Source organism: Psammomys obesus, unplaced genomic scaffold, assembly GCF_907164565.1.
Source record: "Psammomys obesus unplaced genomic scaffold, mPsaObe1.curated_primary_1811, whole genome shotgun sequence".
NCBI classification, from domain to species: Eukaryota; Metazoa; Chordata; class Mammalia; order Rodentia; family Muridae; genus Psammomys; species Psammomys obesus.
The window spans coordinates 959,496-982,333 of record NW_026596406.1 but is presented as its reverse complement, the minus strand read 5'-3'; the positions used below and the strand labels follow the sequence as shown (position 1 = coordinate 982,333).

The 22,838-nt window shown below is 42.3% G+C and overlaps 1 protein-coding gene across 2 annotated transcripts in view; it reads right to left on the bottom strand.

Annotated features, from left to right (window-relative positions):
* The window catches only part of Reck (reversion inducing cysteine rich protein with kazal motifs), a 69,778-nt gene that overhangs the window by 12,521 nt on the left and 34,419 nt on the right, over window positions 1–22,838 (bottom strand). For both annotated transcript variants that reach the window (XM_055597675.1, XM_055597676.1), the window contains 8 exons: window positions 19,360–19,393; window positions 16,787–16,984; window positions 14,662–14,929; window positions 9,506–9,685; window positions 6,829–7,041; window positions 4,075–4,211; window positions 2,590–2,730; window positions 1,251–1,439 (listed from right to left, as the gene is read on the bottom strand). In XM_055597675.1, the coding sequence (XP_055453650.1) occupies window positions 1,251–1,439; window positions 2,590–2,730; window positions 4,075–4,211; window positions 6,829–7,041; window positions 9,506–9,685; window positions 14,662–14,929; window positions 16,787–16,984; window positions 19,360–19,393 (1,360 nt within the window). The remainder of the gene's footprint in view (window positions 1–1,250; window positions 1,440–2,589; window positions 2,731–4,074; window positions 4,212–6,828; window positions 7,042–9,505; window positions 9,686–14,661; window positions 14,930–16,786; window positions 16,985–19,359; window positions 19,394–22,838) is intronic.

Here is a 22,838-nt window from a genome sequence, read left to right as displayed (position 1 = left end):
CCCACGTTTTTCTCTGACATCCGCAGATGTGCTGTGGCACAGACAAACATATACTAAAACAAACAAACAAACAAACAAACAAAACAAAAACCCCATAAGTTAATATTTAATTGTTTGAAAGTTTAAAGTTTTTAAGGTTTGAAAATGTAAAAATCTACGCACACACTACTGTGTGTGCACACGTGTGTGTCTCGCAGTGTGAGTGTGCAGGTCAGAGGCAACTTTTCAGGCTGGGTCTCACTGCCAGGGCGGGTTCTGGAAGCAAACTCGGGATGTGAGGCCCGTGCAGCAAGCAAGCTCCCGGGACCTCAGCAGCCCGGGCTGACAAGCACCACCATGTCCAGCATTTTTATATGGCTTATGGGGAATCAAATTTAGGTTGTCTCAGCGTGTGCAACCATATGAACCATCCCCCAAGCCCCTCACAAAGTTGCAGAACATCAATTCTTGAAAGAGGACTTCTGAATATATAAACTAGGGGCTTAAATCTAAGCTATTTATTGTGAGACAAGGTCTCACTATGTAGCTCTGGCTGTCCTTTGTGGACCAGGCTGGCCTTAAACTCATAGAGATCTCATGTTTAAAAGGCATTCTTAGAAACTAACTTTATTGTCCTCAGATAAACACTCCCCCTCCCCATCTCAGTTTCCTTATATATTTCAGGCTGGCCTGGAGCTCACGGTGTCACCTAAAGTGGCTGGCACACAGGATTACAGGCGTGAGCCCAGAGCCTGATGGACAGACGTCATGAGCATCAGCTGTGAATGGGGGTGGCAATACACCAGTACCTCCACAAGGAGGACTGGATGGTTAAGGGAGACAGTGTGGAGCCAGGCTGCCACGATGATTGGCACACAGTCAGATTTCTCTGAGATTAACGACCAGGCCCGCCTCAGGAGGCCTCCAACAGGGCTTTTTAGAAGTCCTAGTTCCTGCTGGTTGTGGTGGTACCTGTCTGTAATCCCATCACTCCGGAGACAGAGGCAGGAGAATTATTGCACATTCAAAGCCAACCTGGGCTATGTAGTGTGCTCCAGGCTAGCCTGGGCTATATCACAAGATCCTGTTTCAAACAACAACCACCCCCTTCCACCTACTCAACTCTCTCTGTCCTTCTCTCTCTAAGTTTTCTGTGTGGCTTAAAAAGTACTGTCCTAGAATATATGATTTATAGATTGTACTCTTCAGCAAATGAAGACAACCAGCCTCATGATGTAGTAAGACCAAACATGGATATACTCAAGACTCACTTTTTCTTTTCCCTCCAACAATGCAAGACTTCTGGAGGTCGACACAGTGCATTTCCATACAGTTTTCCAAGAGGCCGCTTTGTCCGCAGGAACAGATCTTATAACAGCCAACATCCCCTGCAGACGATGGCACCTGGATCAGCGTCCCCTGGCGGACAATGAAGTCAGAAGCTTCTCCCAATTTGCAGCCTGTACAGAAATACAAACAAAACCAGAACAGTGAACTGATAATAATTGTTCTAGTTTCACTTTCGACATATTTTATAGAATTCTTTGAGAACACTGTAGCTGTTAGAGATTGAATGATTATGTTACAGAGCTGGAGAGATGGCTCACCAGTTAAGAGCACTGGCTGCTCTTCCAGAGGACCCAGGTTCAATTCCCAGAACCCACATGGTGGCTCACAACCTTTATAACTCCATTGGCCAGACACCCTCTTCTGGCCTCTGTGGGTACTTTGCTCACATGGTACACAAGATAGACACTGGAAACACACACACACACACACACACACACACACACACACACACACATTAGGTTATAGAACTTACACAAAATTAAAGAATTGACTTTGCTCACTGGCCAAAAAATATATCCTCTCAAATAAAAATTCCATGTTTTATAAGTGATTAAGGACTTGTACCCCAAAGTTAGCTACAGTTTAGTACCAAAAATACTACGAAGATTTGGCTAAAGACAGTAGCGTCCATCTGTAATCCAGGGATCTGGGGGCTGAAGCAAGAGGACGACCTGGGCTGCCATGCGGCGAGACGTTAGCAAGAACAAAGAAGCAAGCAATAAAACACAGCTTTTCATTTCTGTGGGCTAAACATTTGGGAAATGACAAACTGTCTTAAATGAAGTATATAACGTGACGACATTTAGACTAATCTTTGCCAGTACAGTTTTTGGTGGTGGGATATAATCATACCACCGTAAATTAGCAGTGTGCTCATAGTATCATAGTAACCATGGCATTTCTTTACCTGCTACAGAAGAAAAAAAAAAGCCATGGACAATGGACAGTCTGTTTTCAAACATTACAGCATGGAAGGCAAGATACAGAAAGTTGGCTTGAGCGTCCCTCTTGTTCTGTAGTCAGGAATGCTGTAACTCACTATGACGGCCAAGTTTGTGCTGAGAGCACTGGTTTACAATTTAAATGACAACTGAAATTCTGTGTGTCCTTGTTTGCATACATACATTTTATTGGAAACCCTTAAGCAGTGCAGGAGAGTACAGTAAAGGGCCCTGCAACCTGGGTACAAAGGCAGCTCCCCTAGGAGAGGCCAGCAGCATGTCCCATGGTCAGCTCACACTCAAAGCCTTTGTCTCTTACCTTGAACACAAGAGTATGGAAAGCAGGGCTCTCCAGATGGACACCCTTTCCGGTTCACCTCACAGAGCTCATTGGCTGGGCAGGGATTCGGGTTACAGGGATGAGTCACTTCTTCTACGATGTTACCTAAAGCACTTGGCCCTGGAAAACCCAAAACTGATCAGTGTAACCAACCTAAAGTACCAAGCCTTCAAGTTAAAGGCTTCAGGGATACAGTGGAGAGCGCGAAGGCACAAAGCAGGGCCTGATTCTACCAAGCCCTATCAACCAAGCACTTGGATTTCCTCATCATTTGTCAGTTTATCACAACATACCCAACCTTTCATTTATTAATGGATACCTACAATATCCTTGGCAGAGCCTGGCTAGTGATCTGTAATGGACAAAACAAATAAACTAACATGGAGTTAATATTTGGAAGAGAGTATGATGAATGCTGATAACTTAGTAGTAATCAGACACATTTGATTTTTGGTGATCAAGTATGTGCCTACGTGTAAGAGGCATAATTTCGCACTTTGGAAATAATAACTGGTAATCTGTACGGCAATATGCGCCCATAACACAGTTATATCTACCTTCTACGATCCTGTCAAGGAAGGGCGGCACTTGAAACAGATGTGGCATTTAAACAGAGTGTTGCACGAACACAAGAGCACCCTTTGGTTTCCCTCCTATTGGAATCAGGTGTGCCTTACACACACCTGACTGTTCTAAGACGCTAGGATCATGAACACACAGGTGTGCGCACTTGGCCTTAATTATCAAGGAGACCATTCCGGAATCCCTCAAATCGGCACTAACCTACTGTCATGCTTTAGGCAGAAGTATCTGACAAGGGGAGAAGTGAGATAAGTTCCACTTCCCGTATACAAGCCCAGAAAATGGCTCTTTCTCCTCTACTGGGTAAGTCCAAGCCAGGCCTGGCTCAGATCCTGATACTTGGATGACAAAAGATGACAGCTTCCTAGGGGAAATTCCATTTTTCTGGTCACCTCATGAGAAACAGCAATGATTTCTGAGAATGCATCCTCCACTTTGATCCTTAAAATTCCCGATTGGTAAATAGTTCATACTTCCTCCAAAAGATAAAACAGAACTTATTTTAAGATGATCTGGCCACTTAGGAGACCAAAGTCTGGACCCCTGGGTGAGAGAGATGAGACCTGCCTTGTTGGATGGCACTGTTCTAGTAGCTGGAGCTAAAGGAGAAGTGAGCTGCACACAGCCTTCCTGCTTCCCAACATCAGGTGTCCCTGCCTCAGAGTCCTGCTGTCATCGGTGCCTACTCATCCAGGAACCGTGAGCCTTACAAACTCTTCCTCTCTTAAAATGTTATTGTCTGACATTTGTGTCACACCAAAAAGAAAAGTAGCTAATGCAGATGGCACCATCAAACAACACATTCTCATCCGAGGCAAAGAGCAAGGGCAGAGGCCATGAGAGAAGCACTTGAACTCTAAAGCCAACCAGCACAGTACTTACTGAGGTATGTATCCAGAGGTATACAGTTCTCCAGGTCATCTGCAGGGGACAGAAACTCACAAATACTTTCAGCTGTGTGGTCTTCAGGGAATTTGTTCTGGTCTCCACATTTCTTAAGAATCTCTACACAGTCTGATCTTAAAAGAAAAATGCACATTTGGACTCACCGCCTCACCTCATGTTGTCTAGTCAAAACTACTGAAGCTTCTCAGATGTCCTCATCACCTACCAAGCACTCACACTGGCTGGAGTAAGTCCCCTGAATGGCAGTCATGGTGAACTCCAGCTGCACAGTAAGTTCAAACCCTAACTTCCTGTACTCTGAGATCAACAACTCTGTTCCAAATTTACACTTATTGCTCCAAGCATGGCATAGCTTCTACCACCTTTAAAAGAAACCTGAGCTAGGCTTGTCTGCCTTGCAAATTGTATCCATTTTTCAGGGCCCTGTGTCAGTTCTTTCCTTTCCTCTCTTTCTCATCTCACTCACTATCTTTTTAGTTATCACACTAAGGTGTTTGGCTTATAACAGCCAGATAGTTCACGACCTTGAACTTTTTTCTTAGTTTAGGGGCTGGAAAGATGGCTCTGCAGTTAAGGACTCTTGTTCTTGCTAAGGACATGGGTTCACTCTCAGCACCCACATGGTGGCTCAGGTCTAGGGGGATCCAATTTCCTCTTCTGACTTCTGTGGGCATAGGCACACATGCGGGGCACACACATACACATAAGCAGCACATTCACACATAAGATAAATACATCTTTTTTTTAATGTAGTCTTGAGTAAGGGTTTGTCTCCTTAGTTGGTTTTCTAAGGGTGCATCCTTCCCAACTGTGGCCTTCGACTTATCATCCCAGTTAGACCTCAACCTCTCCCTTCTTCAGCTCATTCTTAAGCCATGTCAGAAAACCGAGTAGAAGACAGGCATGACAACTTATGCATGCAATCCCAGAGCTCAGAAGGCTGAGGCAGTAGGTTTGTTATGAGGTCAAGCTCAGCCTGGACTATAGAGTAACACAGTTAAGTCTCTAAAATCAAAACTAAACCAAGTAAGAAAATCATAGAACCGATCTGAACAGTTAATAGTCTAAACTAAGCAGTACTGAGCCACACACAGAGGGCTTAGGGATTAGTATCAACTTGGTCTTGAAAAAGCACCATGGCTTTGTCTTAGATTTCCTAAGTAACCTTTCAAAACTGTTTACTAGGAACAGGACCTAATGACTAGTCACTACTTCTCTCACTCATCAAGCATTTGTGATTAATGCTGACTGTGTGCTGAGATGCTAATAAACATATAACTGAAGCTGCAAAGGAGAAAGAGCAGAGAGCAAAAAAGGACAATGGCATAGAAAGTAACTCCAAGTCAAGCAGAAGGTGAGCCAAGAGCACAATGAAAAGTACAGAAGAGTGTCAGTCTCAGAAAAGACCCTGTGCCCAGATATGTTTGGTCCTTGTAGAGCACACTCAACCAAGGACCATCTATGGATATAACCTAGAACTTCTGCTCGGATGTGGCCCGTGGTAGCTCAGTAACCAAGTAGTTTTCCAAAGTAAGGGGAACACGGACTATTTCTAACAGGATCTCAAGGGCAGGCTGTTTGACCCCCCCCCCCCCTCCCGGGGAGGAGCAGTCTGTTAGGCCACAGAGGAGGACTTTGCAGCCAGCCCTGAAGATACCTGATAAAACAGGGTCAGATGAAAGGGGAGAAGGTCCTCCACTATCAGTGGACTTGGAAAGGGGCAGGGAGGAGACCAGGGAGGGAGTGTTGGGTTGGGGAGGGAATGAGGGAGCGGGATACAGCTGGGACACAGAGTTAACAAAATGTAACTAAAAAGAAAATATATATATATATATATATATATATAATCAAAAGAATGATATTCCATAAACTTAAGAGTTAAAACCCAGAATTTGGGCAAAATTGAACTGTAATTTTAACTCTATTCATAGTTAGTTGTATAGCCTTGTGCAGATTATGTTTTATGTTTGAATATTGGCTTTGTTCAAAGATTTAAGTAAACATGTACCTCATCGTTTGTGGTATTACACTGGAAAATGTAATAAAAAAAAATATAAAGCAGAAAAAAAAAAAAAAAAAGAAAAGTACAGAAGAGCGGGCAGCGGCCCAGCGACAAGTACCGCCCACCAGGCCTGAACAACCTGAGCTCCCTGAACACTACCACACATTCACTGAGGGGCGCGCTCATCCATATTCTCCCCTTCTAAACGCAAAAGTGGCTTTTGTCACGTTTGTCTGTTTGCAGTATAAAAACAGGGCCAGGAGGATGGCTTATTGGATAAAGGTGCCTGCTGTGAGCGCTGACAACTGAACAGTCTCCACCCCTGTGCCACTCCAAATTGTCCTCTGATGCCCAAATGCTCTCTAATAGGTATACAAATGAGCATACACCAAATAAATGTAATAAAATGTTAAAGTATAAAAACGTAATTGCGCACTGAAGGTATTTAGAAACTGCTTCTTGAACTAGATTCTATAATAAAGTCCGAGTGAAGTTTGATGGGAATTTGCACGAAGGGTAAGTTAGTATCAGCCAAAGGAATGTGGGAAGACTCCATAAGAATGTCTGGCATTTGAAAAGAGCCAAGAAGGGCAGGCCTCGGGAAGAAGATGGGGGAGCGTCCTCCAAGCAGAGGAGAAGGTGTGAGAGCATTGCTGGGAGGAAGGGCACAGGCCAGGGGAGAATGTTCTAAAGAGAGGCTCAGATAGGGATCAGGGAGGATGACTTACTTGCAGATAATGCTTCCTCGGGATTTACTGTGGCAAGGTTTAATCTGCAGGGAGCACGCGATGGCCTTCCACATTTCCGGCTGGCACTTTTTAATATCGAGGACAGGGATGCTGATGAAGGGCATCTTTATGCTCCCTTTTTCCCACAGCTTCATGTCACTCATGGCGCCCTGGTCAGACTGAGCATTACAGCTCCTGAAAAGCTCCGTTGGCCTAACAAAAGAAAAAACAAAACAAAACAAAAAAAAACAATAGAAGGAATTGAGACAAATTGTCTCCTGGATAGAAGCAATGAGTAAAATCTTGATAGATTCACACATCCAGAAAATCTGATTTTCTTAAAGAAGAGACTACCTGGACCCAGCATGAGCTTGCAGCTTCAAGTGTCTGGAGACTCAACGTGGGCGAGATCAGGATCCTGACTGCATGTTTTCATCTAACATAGGTTCTTATGATGCAGTTTAAAACTGCAGGGTGCTTTGGATGTGACCAACTTCCCAGACCATCTCTCTTTATCTCATGAAATAAATGAGTCTGCGTCCTTAAAACTGACAAACCCAGGAAGTAGTGGTGCGCACCTTTGATCCCAGCACTCAGGAGGCAGATTTCCAAGTTTGAGGCCAGCCTGCTCTACAGAATGAGTTCCAGGACAGCCAAAGCCACACAGAGAAACTATTACCTCAAACAAACAAACACCCCCCCAAAAAAGTTAAAACAAAACAAACCAAAACAAAAACCAAGCAAACAAAGTGAGGTAAACCTAAATAACAAAATGTACAATGTACAGAGTCCAATGTGATTTGACAAGTGTATGTCTCACAGACACACATGTAAATGAATAATGAAACATTTCCACCACACCAAACAGTTCCCTCATGCCCCAATGAATCACCACACATCAGACACTCTTCATATATACAGCAAAACTAAAAACACAAAAAACAAAAACCATACTCTTTTTGAGATTTACCCATGTTGTTGTAATATCAAGCATTTCATTCCTTTTTATTGTTAGATAGTATCTATTAATAAATGTTATCTTTTGTGAAATGCTTTTTTCTGTACTTAAAAAAAAAAAAGCTGAGGTGCTGGAGAGTTGGCTCAGTGTTTATGAGAACTGGCTGCTCTCACAGAGAACTCAGGTTTAGTTCCCAGCACCCATGGAGCTCAAAATGGGAGGCAGAGGCAGGCAAGATCGCTGTGAGTTCAAGGCCAGCCTGGTCTATAGAGTGCATTCCAGAACAGCCAGAGCTTCATAGTGAGACCCGTGTCAAAACATCCACCCACAGAAGACAAGAGCCCTGCACATGACATGTAACGTTTCTATCATGCTGATGTTCCCTGATGCCCTGGTTTCCTGGTCCTTATCCTCAGATTACTTTTGCTTATTCTTAGATTTCACGTGTCTGGAAGCACAGAAAATACTGAGCTTCTCTGGATTAATGTAAGCCCTTTCATATTTGGGCATCTTAGGAGTTTGCCCTTTTTCTGTACACTACTCCACTCTTTGAAATGCCATGGTAGGTTATGTTTTGTTTTTCTCATTTTCTTGGTGGATGTTTTGGTCCTCTCCTAGTAAATAATAATAATAATAATAATAATAATAATAATAATAATAATAAAAAATATATGTGTGTGTGTGTGTGTGTGTGTGTGTGTGTGTGTGTGTCTATAATGCTGGCAAACAGAGACCTTCTTGGACTATGCCTTCATGTCTCCTGCGTAAACAAAAGCTTCTGAATAGAGTTGCTGGGTCACAGAGTTGACCCAAATTACTTACCTAGCTGGAAACAGTGAGCATCACGTGCTTGCCAGTCTTTCTCTATAGCTATTCTAACGGGTCTGAGGAGGCATCCACAGAGGTCTCACTTCACGCTCACCAGGACTAGTACTAGCAGAACTTTCCATGCATATTCTTTTTTTAAAGGCACTTTCAACAGCTAACTGTATGGCATTCAACACAATGCTCCGAGATATGTGCATACTGTGGGAAGGCTAAGTCAAGCTGACTAATACACACCAGCACAAATGCTTTACCCTGTTTTTGTGGTAAACACATCAAATCTATTCTCTTAGCAATTTCACATATGCAATATACTTATTAGCTGGAATCATCATCTTTTTTTGTTGTTGGTTTTTCAAGACAGGGTTTCACTATGCAGCTCCATCTATCTGTCCTGGAACTCACTCCATAGACCAGGCTGGCGAAAGCAGCATCTGCTCAGTGAGTCACTGACTTAATTCAAAGACAAATCTGAGTACCCTGAGGTATGAAGGATGGTGAGGAAAATAAGGGGCCAAGAGCTGAGCATGGAACATAGCCACAGCTAGTGGCTGAAGAAAACAGAAAAGGGCCTCCAGAGCACAAAATTACAGAACTCCATCATTCCCAGTGATGTATTCTGCAGGGAATATTTCCACTGGTGTAGCAGGGAGAGTGAGTGGAGGCAACGGGTAGGATATTCTCCGGGTTCCCAAACCTTGAACCATCTGTAGATTAGAAGAGACTTTGCAATCATACTTTCTTTCCAAGGGCCATGCAGAAGGGCCAGAACATTTCAAGATGACATCATAAAGAAATACGATTACCCTGGAAGGCACATCAGAAAGTGGTGTTTACTTAAAACAGGTAGGTCAACGGTAGTATATTTCCATCTTCATATAATAATTTTCTTACCTATTGTTAAAGTTCGTGCAGTAAGTAAGGTTTGTGCAGCCCAACTGGCAAGGTTCCCGGACATCAGCTAGACACGTCAACATGGACACCTCCACCGGATTATATTCACAGATGCGGTCAAACTCCTGCCAACTCTGTGTGTTCCCCCAGCTCATGCTATAAAGTTTCGTGCACAGTTCCCTAAAACAGAAGAAAGAATGCAGAGCATTAGAGAGATGCCTAATGAAGATATCATCTGTGAAAAACTCCAATTCTATTAACTCTATCTTTAGGAAGATAAAGAAAAAAAAACTACAATTAACTAGCTTCTGGAATTTTGAGCCAGAAAAAGTCATCTTCTCCTTGAAAAGTGGCCTTTCAAAACCATCACGGGTGGTGGAGACGTGGCTCACCAATTAGGAGCTCTTCCAGGGAGCCCAGATTTATCCCAGCACCCACACGGCACTTCTTCTAGGAGGTGATCCCTGCACCCACATGGCAGCTCATAACTGTCTGCAGTTCCAGGGGACCCAAATATACTTTTCTGGCCTCCTAGGGCATCAGACTTGCAGGTTGTATACAGACATACATGCAGGCAAAACACCCATACAAATAAAATTTTAAAAGAAACAGAAGCCAATGTATATATTTAAAAAAAAATCATCCACAGGACAGATTGGGACTGAGAGATGGCTTAGTGGGTAAGGGAGGGAGCTCAGCATGCAAGCCTGCTGACCTGAGATTGACCCCAGCACGACATACAGGTGGGAAGAAAGAATGAAATACACAGTTCCCTCTCATCTCCACACAGATTTTGTGGTATGTGTACCCATCCCACTCCACCCAAATAATAAATAAATTCAGTAAATAATTTTACAAAAAAAAAAATCATCCGGCCCCCTCTGCTATGATTGATAGAAAGCTGAATACTACATTTTATAGTCCCTTAAGGTGTTTGTACATCCTTAATTCTGGTACAACTCTTTTCTCCCTTCCTTTTTCAATATTTATTTAAAGTAAAACATATGGTTTTACCCCCACAAAGGTACAACCTCCTTTAATTATGCTAATCATAGGAGGCAGAGCACTTTTCTAAAGAAGCATTTTAATGGTTGGGGTGTAGCTCGGTGTGAGACTCTGTGCCAGGGTGCTCAAGACCTTGGGTTCAGTCCCGAGAACCAGGAAAAATGGGGGGTGGGGTTTACAGGTTAAAGTTTGTTTAAGCCACTTGTGTTTCTTCAGATCCTCAAGACCTCTACATACTATTGCAGTTGATACAGAACATTCTGATGTTTGGTATTGATGGCTGCAAAGCACCCTAAGTGTTCCTACAGATAAAACAATACTGCCGGGCCATTTCCATGGTGCTTTTATACATTGGATTCATTACTTTAATTTTTTATTTATAAAAGTAATACATGTTCACTACAAAATTGATATTGCTGAAATATACAAAAATCATAAGTAACTATTTTCCACTGTTCTTATGGTTATTAGACTCTCATAAATGTGTCTATGAAGTTTTTTTTTTAAATGTGTATGAATGTTTGCCTGCATCTATGTCTGTGCACTATATTATATGTGTGCTTGATGCCAATGGAGGTCATCAGAAGAGAATGTAGGTCTATTGGAGCTGGAGTTACAGATAGTGGTGAGCTGCCGTGTGGGTGCTGGGAACTGAATGTGGGTCCTCTGGAAGGGCAGTTGGTGCTCTAAATCACTGACCATCACTCTAGCCCCAAGGAAGGTATCTTTACTCTGCAGTCTGCCTGACCTTCCTCTCTGTGGTCATGAGTGCTGTTTTATGTGCATGCTTGTAAAAGGTCCTGGAGATGCAGAATCCCAAACGAACCGGATCCAGGCTCTCAAGGAAGCTTGCACATTTTGAGGAGGAGGAGGAGGAAGTCAGTACTTTCTCTAGCCTTGAACTTCCTGTATTTTCCCAGAATAGATTATTCAACATCTCAGAGTTAGTTTCTAACATTTAAAACAGAAATTATACAAATTTCCCCAATTATCTCAAAAGGTTTCAGAAAGGTCAAGTCTGATGAAATTGAAAGCATTCAGCAAACCATAAGCGCCTATTCCTGGGTTGTTAAGATGGCTCTGCAGGTAAAAGGGCCTGCTGCCATGGCCCACAATCGCTGGGACCCACGTGGTGGACACTGATTTTCAACTTGTCCTTTAACGTCCACACTATAGCAGACACCCTCCTAAATAAATGTTTAAACACAACAAGAAACCGCTTCAAAACCAAAACCAAGATGGGCATGTGGTGCATACTTTAAATTCCAGCACCTGGGAGGCATAGGAAGTGGACCCTGAGTTTGAGGCCAGCCTGGTCTACAGAGTGAGTTTCAGGACAGCCAGGTCTATTTAGAGAGGTGGTGTCTCAAAAAACAAGCAAACAAACAAACAAACAAACAAACAAAACCATCCCAAGCTCCAATAACTCAATACAGATATTCACTTATTTTAATGGGCATTCAAAACTACTCAGTATCCCTCTCATTAATACCTTTACTAAGTTCTATATGGAATCCATTTGTGTAATTAAATACTAGGCCAGATTTACTTACAATTAAACCTTTCAATTGAGTTTGTTTAGATATTTTTTTGTATCTTTGGTAAAGTTCGATAGATTATCCTAGGTATATTTCTTTTTGTAATGGTCCAATTTTATGTTTCACACCTTACTTTCCCTTCAGGGTATCCAGTAATTTTACCTCTAATAAGGCAAACTTCTGTTACATTCTTGTTGTGCTCTAAATGACAGTGGCCCCATGGACTCATGTATTTAAATACTTGGGCCTCAGTTGGTGGAACAATTGGGAAGGACTAGATGGTATGGTGTTGTTCAGGAGGTCTGTCACTGGGAGAGGGGCTTTGAGCTTTCAAAAGACTAGAGCCATTCTCATTCTCTCCTCTCTCTGTGCCTCTCTCCTTCCTCCTTCCCTCCACCCCGTCTCTCCTTCATGATCATGTCTCAACTATTGATTAAGCACCATGCCTGCCTGCCATCATGCTCCCTGCCATGATGGTCATGGAATCTAGCTTTCTACAATTTTAAGCCCCCAAAAAACTAATTCTTCTATAAGTTGCCTTGGCCACAGTGTCTTATCAGAGCAATAGAAAGTGACCTGAGGCAAGCCTATTCATCATGATCTTAGGTATCTCCACTTACTTTCATCTCTACCCTGTTTCCTCTACTCACATTTGCATTTTTTCTCTCTAGGTATAATGCCAATTGACGCTGCTATGATTTGGAAGTGCTGAAGGACTGGTCACTAGCTGGAGACCTCGTTTTGGCAGTAGACACTTTAGGAGCTTGGGTCTAGGTGGAAGGTCTGGCTGGAAGAGGTAGGTCACTGGGTGAGCGGCTCTGATCCACCAGCCCCCCCTCCCTTCCACAGGGATATTTTGCTTCTCCTCAGAGCAATGGAGTCAGGGAACTATGGACTGAAACCTTAGAAACAGTGAACTAAAATAAATCTTTTCTCATTTGTTTTTGGCAGATATTTTGTCCCAGAAAGCACTCCCTGACATAATTCTCTAACTAACACCTATACCATAAGGTTGTTCTGATATAAAAGACTGTTTAAATTAAAAGTTTGTTCCTTTTTTTTTTTTTTTTTAAATAAAGGGTATCATATGGCTCAGGCTGGCCTTGAACTCAGTATGTAGCTGAGTTGACACTGATCCTCCTGTCTCCACCTTCTGAGTGCTGGGATTATAAACATGGGTCTCCATGACTAGTTTATGTAGCATTGGAGGGCTTTGTGCATACTAGGCAAGCACTCTACCTACTAAATTACACTCCTCATCCCAAAAGTTCGCAATTTATTAAAGAGACTATCTCTTAGATATCAGATCAAAATATATTCTTCTAATTATTTACATGTAAAAGTGTGTGTCTGCATGTGAGCAAAGTGCCTAAGAAGATGGCAGAAGAGAGCATTAGATCCCTGTAGCAGGACCTACAAGCAGTTGTGAGCACCCAGTGTGGGTGCTGGAACCAAACTCTGGTTCTCTGCAAGAACAGTAAGTGCTATTAACCACTGAGCCACCTCTCCAGGCCCAACATACTGTAAGCTTATTGATATCACATCATCTTTAAACATTTATTGCCCTTTCAATAGTTAATCTTTCATACTCAATGTATTGAACAATATTTTTTATCAAAAAAAAATTAAAGAGGCTGAACTTTAGTTTCATGGGATCCTATGACCTCTTCTGACTGCTGTGGCACCAGGCACATATGTGGTACACATGCATGTAAGGAAAATACTGATATATGTACATTTTTTAAAAAGACTTATCTATCTATCTATCTATCTATCTATCTATCTATCTATCTATCTACCTACCTACCTATCTACCTATTATGCAGCATTCTGCCTGCATGTGTGCCTGCATGCCAGAAGAGCAGAAGAGGGCACCAGATTTCATTGTAGATGGTTTTGACCATCATGTGGTTGCTGGGAATTGAACTCCGGATCTTTGCAAGAATGGCCAGCGCTATTAACCATTTTTCCAGGCCCATATTTTTTTTTAAATTAAATTACATTTAGTTATTTGTGTGTGTGCCTGTGTATTCACGAATGTGTAGCCATAAGAGGACAATTTCAGAGAGTCTTTTTTTCTTCCACCATGTGGATTCCAAGAATTTAGAAAGTGTCTTTACCTGCTCAGTAGTGACCTTGCTGGCCCTAAAACATTGTACTTAAAACACTGTATTTAAACAGTCTTTATTAAATATTTGCTGAATAAAATGATGGATTTTGGGATGAGATGGTTTAGTGTGAAGAGTACTTACGTTCTTGGCCAGGGTTAGCTCCGCGCATATGCATGGTGATTTACAGTTGTCTCCAGCTCCAGCTTCAGGGGACCTGATGCCATCTCTAGCCTCTGGGGGTACCACACATGTACCCAAGTACAGAAAAAATACTCACATATAATCTTCTAAAAATATTTTTTAAGAATTTTAAGATTTTATAACTTCTATTTATCTCCTATACTGAGAATTGAAGCCAGGGCCTTGTACATGCTAAGTCTAGGTCAGATTTTATATCTCTCAAATGCTAAGCATAGACAACTCAACAGTAACACATTTGCTAAAACTCGCCAATGAAAATCCTGTTTTCTATTGATTTCAATAAAGGGAATGAGGCACTAACCTACATGCTGAAGTGTTTGCTTTGGAGCAGCAATGTAGCTTAGCCCCATCCAGGCCAGCTGAGGGAGGGGGGTGGACACTGACGCCAGGGTGAACCGACTGGGAACTTTCCAGAAAACACTGCCAAAGAGGATCCTGAGGCAAGGGCTGGGTCTTACAACCCTCAATGAGACCATCAACAATCTCCATTTCTGTTTTCTTAGACATGAGAATTCTCTTGCAGGCGTTTTGGCAAGCATGGTCTTCAGCTCTGTCACAGCAATATAAACCTGCACATGGGATATAAGCCCGCCATTAGGAGGTTTTAGCGCGATACTGCTCAGAGGGGAAGAACATGGCAGAAGGTAGAAAACAAAGCCCTCTCTGCAAGTCTCTGCATACACAGGGCCTGCTCTCTCCATCATGCCGCAGTGCGAACCTTGCAAGATTTCCCTTCCCCAAATCCACCACGGTCCAGTCATGAGTTTTCTAGAACTACCCTTAAAAAATGAAAGTCATCCCACACCTAAGAAGGCCTCATGTAAACCACTTTATGTTCTTGGAAAAGATTCTGCAAATCAAAGTGGGCTTACTTCCTTCTTGTGTCTACTGGAGACTACATGATTGATGACTAATTTCCATGACATTAAAAGCATTCCATTTAATCGTACCCGAAGACACCACAGACTTTTTTAAGTCTGTAGAAGCTAATTAATATACATTGTAATTTAGATAATATAAACTCTGACAATATCTTAGTTTGTCTCTGCCTTTAATTTTCTTTTCTTTTTTGATGATAGGGATTGAACCAGGGCCTCAAACATGCTAATGGGTCATGATTTGCCTGTGAACTATGTCCCCACTCACCCAGCCTTTAATTTTCTACAAGGAACTAGAAACTTAAAGAAGGCTTTCAACCAGGCTATAGACTTCAGAAGGGTTCTCTCAAGTAGCTTCGGTGGCTCCATTTGAAGAAGCATACTTAATTGGAAGCCTTCTTTTCTAGATTCCCCTGTGTTAGGACAGACACTGGAGTTTATTGTTCCACCCTTAAAACCTCTTTCTTCCTTGGTTTTCTTGGAGCTTCTATCTCCTCACTGCCAGCAACACGTCAGTGCAGCCTAAATGTCAGAGAACACAGACCTTTAAAACAAATGAAGGCCACATCTCTGATTTGCACCACTCCACCACATCACAGAATGTCAAAAGCCTCAGATTATGATTTCAATTATGGCCAAACAAGGCATACCAGCTTCAAGATTATAAAAGGAGTCTTACAATATTCCAGTATAAAGCAAAACACTAACACCTGGCTTATATGTCAGTCTTTCATCAGGCTGGTTAATCAGTCAGGTCTTTAAAATCTGATTACCTCTAGATGAGCAGAGCCGAGTCTAGGATATACACAGTAGGTGTTTTGAAGATCCCAAAGGATCTTATCAGGTTTATCAGGAAGCCTTGATTTTTCAAAAATATCACTCTCTTATTTTTACAATTTCTTTTATTATGAAAGTAACAACTTCTTGTTGATAAAAGTTCCAGCATTACATGAATATATAGTGTGGAACAGTGAAATACAACTTAGTCTATGCTTTCAGTTCTGAAACTTGCTTTGTTTTCTTAACACATTCTGGACTTTCTGTATAAATATCCTCCTTTTTGTTGACTGTGAAGTGTTGTTATTGTATAAAAATATAATTTAATCAATATCCTACCGATGCATTTTGGGTCATTTTTATTTTTTCTCATATACCACTATGCATAGGTATAATATGTATGTATGTGTTTACATATTTGCAAATGTGTGTAAGTTTCCTGAATAAACAACAACACACAAAGTCCAGGCCAAAAGCTATAATCTGCTGTTCTAACTTGATGATCTGGCTTCCCATCAACATATCCATCCCAAAGACCTCTCCCATCTTCAAAACAGAATTTCCTTTTCCTCATGGTCTCCACATTCCCTTCTTTCTTGGTACCTTAGAGCTGTGAAAATTATGTTCATTCTGTCTGTCAAAAGCAAACATCAAAGAAATCTGGGTGTTTCTTAAATGAACTAGACCACATAAACCTACATGAATGTATCAATTTCTAAATGAATTATTGTATCAAAGAGAGAGATGAGAAGAATACAGTCCTTTACTTACTATCTGTTGGGTTTCTCATTGGATAAGACTGGGTGTAATTGTTCACACAGTGTATTAACTGTGGACTAATAGATGCACAATAATTTTCCACTGCTTTGATCTGAGAGGGCCCAGGAGAGGAGTCTGTTCGAAAAATGGCTTGACAGAATTCTCTGCAGTTTGTGTGATGACCTGCGTAACCGCAGCACAGCGAGCCCACTGTGGAAAAAGAGACGACACTGAGATGCAAACAGCTTTGTCATCCTAACCCAGCAGCAGTGAGCAACAGCACGCCTTTCTGAATGTGAGAAGTGAGACAAGGCGTGGATGATAAACATTTGAATCGGCAGGTCTACAGGCACAGGCATGGGGTCACTCAAGTGCTCACTGATAGGACAGTCACAAAGGCAACTACACCCTACATGAGCCCTGCCACAGCCCTGCAAGAGTGTAGAAGCACATGTAAGTGTGTTTGGCTGTAAGGACAATACGGTGTAATCTAGTCTTTAATGCCTGTCGGGGCTGTTAATATGACACAACACGCCTAGCACTGTCACCTGACCAGAGCTGCACCCCCAATGTCCAAGGCGGCCATGCTGAGACGTCTCTATAGATTTATAGACAAAGCAAAACCAAACAAAGAAAACAAAATGACAGGCTTTTACATCTATTATTTGGATCAGTGAAAACTGAGAGCAACTTAATAAATTTAACAACTGTGTACTTTGAAACAGAAATATCAAAATTTCTACCCAGTGTGCACATTCCTGTATTGTAGTAGTCTTCATTTCATAACTGATACAATCTGTCTCAAGAGCAATTGAAAGCAAAGTCATCTGAAGGCAGGTAACTGCATTTTGTATTTGTAAAATACGTCAAAGCCACATGTGGGTAGCGCACACCCGTCATCACACAGCACTTGGGAGAGGAAAGCAAAATGATCACAAATTTAATGCCACCGTGGACTATATGAAATGAAACAAAAACAACAACAAACCCAGTAGCCAGGAGTGGTGGTGCACACTTGCAATCCCCAGCACTTGGCAGTCAGAGGCAAGAAATTTAGAATCCAAGACCAGGCTGGGCCACTTAAGAGTTCAAGGCCAGACTGAGCTAGGTACACAGAAACAAGCAAACAGAAAGGAAAGTGCAACAGGACCAAAGTGCAGGAAAGGAGCGAGTGTCTGCAAGCACAGACATGGGACTCACACCGGAGAAGCCAGACCACCCTCACGGCATCTAAGGGTATGTGTGCCGGGGTGCCAAAGGAGCGAGAGCAGATGAGCAGCAGCGAGTTTACAGAGAGGCAGCTAAGAATTTCTACCTGATACTAGAAATGGCTATAGAGGAGCCGGAAACAGGGACCCAGTGAATCCCACAGACCAATGAACAAGGAATTCAGGTGACTTCAAGAAATAATGCTCAGTCATGTGCAAATTAACTAGTCGAGGGCTGCGTTAGCGATATAGGACACAGCTCAATGCCCTGGGCCAGAACACTGTTTCGTAGGTACTGTGTACTGATCTGACTTGTAACTCTTCCCAAGCTCACTGCCAGAGCCCACTGTGGGAACAACTGCTTTTCAGCCCTGCTCTGTGTGTGGTGCTGGAGACGACAAGGACACTACGTGTGCGAAGGACACCCTCTACTGCTGTGTTGCATCTCCAGCAACAGGAAGCAGCTGTAGCTGCATCTGTTAGTGTTAAGCCGCAACAGTGATGCTTTGGGAGTTCCAGTGCGGGAAGTAAAATGGGACCAAACGCCTGTCTTCTCATCCCTCCATTAGCTTAGTGTCCTTGCCAGTGTGAGAAGATCTAAAATCACCTGCCAAAGACTAGATGGTATGTTTTAAACTAGGCCAGTCTGAAAGGGCAGATGTGCAATCTGTGTTACTCTCCAGTATACCACATTACCAAGCTGATCCAATCATCTGCTTGTTCCTTGTTGTCTTTTCCACTTCTAACTGTTGCTCTCAACACTCCCTTCACATGGTGTCTGCTCCTCCAATCTCTACTTTTCTGCTTCTCTCCCAACCCCCTTCCATGAATATCTTATTTACACTCAAGACCCATTTAAGCTATGAACTCCACAAGGTCTCCTCTAAATAGCCTGGCAGGGGGACCCTGCTTCCTCTGAACGGCTGCATTTTATCAGTGTGCTGCCTCGGGTTCCACTCTGTTTCCAAGTTCTTTGTGTTCTGGTCATGCCCCACACAGATATGTGTGTGCCCCACAGCAGGCAAGTGCTCAGTAAATACGCGTGGACTGGACTGAGAAGCAGTCCCTAGCAAGGACACGCCACACACTGCAGATGTATTTCTCCTCAGAAAGCAACCCTTATTATTTGGTGTCCTCTTCCACTAGTGGCCTACCTATAGTGTTGGTTCACAAAAACGCAGCCAGGACACAGGCGCTGCTGGGATGCGTGAGTAATTTGAACAGGCAACTGCCAAACAGAATTCCATCTGCCTGCTTTTTCAGATGTCTTAGCAGGTGTGACGCTAAGGATACAGGCAATCACTTCCGACTGCTACCCATGTTTGTAAAGTGTCTTGCTCTCTGGACTGCTTGCACAATCATTGACAATATACTTACTTTCATTTCTGCTAATGCAACTGAAAAGAGCATTCTGTAAATTAAAGAAAAACAAACAAATTAACAAACAGAATTTCTAGTTTTATTCCATTTTAAAATTATATGGAAATCAGGATAGCATCCTTTTAAATTCTTTTTTTAAGTCCAGGGCTGAAAACAGAAGTTTTTAAACAACTTCCTGTAACCATGTCGGGCATCCCTGAGTGAGCTATAAGCTGGCATGTGAGGAGCAAGCAACACTCAATCAAGATGTATTAATGTGTGAAGGGTCATGTGTGGAGGTGATCACAGTGTATCAATTCCAATTGTTTTCTTGTACAATACAAAACATTTCTACACTCAGAGACATATTATTCCCTGTAATCACTGCGTTTTACCTCTAATTGTTCTCAAATAGCACTGGACCCACATACACTTCCCAGGCCTACCCTAGGTGGCAGAAATCTACACTTTACACGGTTTCAAAGATAGTTTTCATTTAGTCTTCTTGCAACCAGAGTTTGGGAAACTCCCTAGCATTTTACAGAGGGAAAGCATCCCACAGGCAGAGAAAAGACACTTGCGCTAGATCCCAGAAGTTGCCAAAAGCAGAGCCTGAGATCAGAATATCCCACCCTGCATTAAGTCATTGCCTGGAAAATAAGAGAAAACAAGAAAGAAGATAAGGCAAAGACAAAAGAAAAAGAAAAAAGAAAACTAAAACAACAACAAAACCCTCCTTGTCCAAAACCATTCGGGTATTCAGGGCTGGTCAGCTATGAATATCATTCCTAATTGGAAGAGAACAACTTACTAAAATAAATGAGCAAACAAAACATGGAAGGAAATCAGATGCACGGGCACGGTTACTGTCAAATCCAGCTCTGTAACTGGGCACACTGCAGTGCCTGTTATCTTAGCACTGGGGCACTGAGGCAGGAGGATCTGGAGTTTCAGGTTGGCCTCAACTATCCAGTGAGCTCTGACAACTTGTCTCAAAAACAGCCCAGCATTACCAACAGTGGAAATCTTGCTTCAAAGATTCTCCAGGCATGGTGGCTACTGCCTGTGACTCAGCACTAAAGAGGCTCAGGTGGGAGCTTTGTCCCTAGTGTGAAGCCAGCTTGAACTACACGGTAAATTTCAGGTCAGTCTGGGCTACAGTGTAAGACTGTTCAAAAACCCAAAAGAAAAAAGTCTATTTATACTGTTGACAAAGCTACATTGCATTCACTCTCTCTACCTAATAATATTCCATTGTAGGACTAAGCCACGGTGGATTTATTCATGTAAAGCAAAAGTAAGTTAATAAACCAACCAGGAACCTCATAGGAAGGGACAATGAATTCCTCCAGTGTGAGTTATCTCTGCCAGAGCAGGTAGATCAATATGGATAATGGAAAAGTAAATATACTCAGTGTTCTCAGCAAACTGTTTTATAGCTCTCCTCACCCACGTTCCTTTGTGTCACTGTGACTTTTCAGTTACCGTTTCAGACAACCCTCCACCAGGGTTCACCAGCCCCAGGAACATTTATAAAATAAAATAATCAAAAGCAGTATTTAAAAGTATACAGAGAAATAGCTTTCATCAGGGGTGATTTTGCCTACTAGGGACACTTGATGCCTATAGTCGTTTTCTTTTCTTGAAAGTGGGGTGGTATAAAGTGGTATAAATTAGCTTCTAGTGAGCAGAGGCCATAAACGTTGCTAAACACAGGCCTGATGCCCCTGGTCTCTAAGGATCCAGATGCCAGTGTCAATCATAGCAGCTCTCTGAAACCCTGCCTTAAGGCTTATTAATTTATTCTCGGTAGATTTTTAAAATTTGAACTCATAAGTAAGAGAAATATCACTTCTAGGTCAGTCTTGTGATCACTTAGCTTAAGAGAAAGCCACCACAGGAAATAAAGCCTCCAGTGTGAGAGATTGTCAAATTCAACATCCTTATTTGACTGGAGGACAAACTGAGGACAGAAGAGAGAAATGGGCTCAGAATCCAGTCTTCCCAACACGGCAACAATGGCATGCACGCCAAGTCTGCCTGCTGCTTGTTTATAGAGCTTTACTAATGCCACACCCATTTGCTTATATACCTTATGTAGCTATCCATGCTATGGTTGGCAGAGTGGTGTGGACAAAGACCTTATGGTCTACAAGCCTAAAGGGACTAATAAACTGGCCCTCTGCAACTGCTGAAGAAAAAGGAGGACAAAGCCGTCTTCTTGATGTCACTTGCAGAATAAAGATATTCCCCAAGCAACTATTATTTCTCTTAATGTCCAATGATAGACCTTTCCTACTTGGGTTTTCCTGATATGTTGAATGAAAACATCATATTTTTACACAGAAGTACCATTAATAAATACTACTTCTACATTTTTACTCATTTGAAAACTTGGTATTTTTTAAACTTATTTTATTTTATTTTAATCACAGATCATTCACTTGTATCCCAGCCATAGCCCCCCTCCTCTGTCCCTCCCTGAAAACTTCATATTTTTACAGAGAAGTACCATTAATAAATACTACATCTATATTTTTATTTATTTAAATATTAAATATTCATCACTTATGTTAAAAATATGTGCTGTCTGGGGCTGGAGAGATGGCTCAGTGGTTAAGAACACTGGCTGATCTTCCAGGGATCTTCCAAAGTTCAATTCCCAGAATTCACATGGCAGGTCACAATTGTCTGCAATTCCAGGGAATCTGACACCCTCACATAGTCATGCATACAAGCAAAACACCAGTCACATAAAATAAATCATTTAAAATATAAAATAAAAATGTCATTTTAGAGATGTAGATGAACTCATCAATCTTCTGCTCCACCCATCTGGATTTTATAGACTGATCATATCAGACTCTGATAAAAGAGTCCTGTGCTGTTATAAGAATTCTGCATCCTTTTCAGTCAGGCTGTCCTCAAACTTATATTCCCTCTGCCTCAAATTCCCAAGTGCAGGGACTACAAGGTGTGTCACCATGCCTGATCAGTAAGTCTTTTTAGCTGCTTCAGCTACTGTTGGTTGTTGACAGCCTGAAGACATCCGCGCCAGTTCTAGCATTAGCCTACAATTCTTAAATCACTCACTCTGGGGTCTTAGCTAGTTAATTAAGTCTTTAAAATGTCTGATTGCCATCTGGTGGCAAGAGCAGGAAGTAAGCATGTAGTTCAACAGCTCTCTATCTGACTTAAGAACAGATAAAAACTGCAGTGGTACTGAGGTAAGAGTGTACCACACCTTAGAAACCCAAGGAACCTGGCGGTGTACTGAGGCTGACAGGGCCTCAGGTCAACCTGGGCAACAGGGGAAAGATTTTAAGGATAAAGCCTAAGAAAGCACTGTCGTCCCATCATAGGCCCCAGCTCTGACTCATCCTTAGTCTTACCTGTTGTGCAGACTTTCTCCTTAGGCTGGAATGAGTTTCCCTCTAGGCCCCTGTGTGTTGCCAGCAGGTTTCTAGCAGTGGACTTGCTCACTGTGTCCTGAGCCT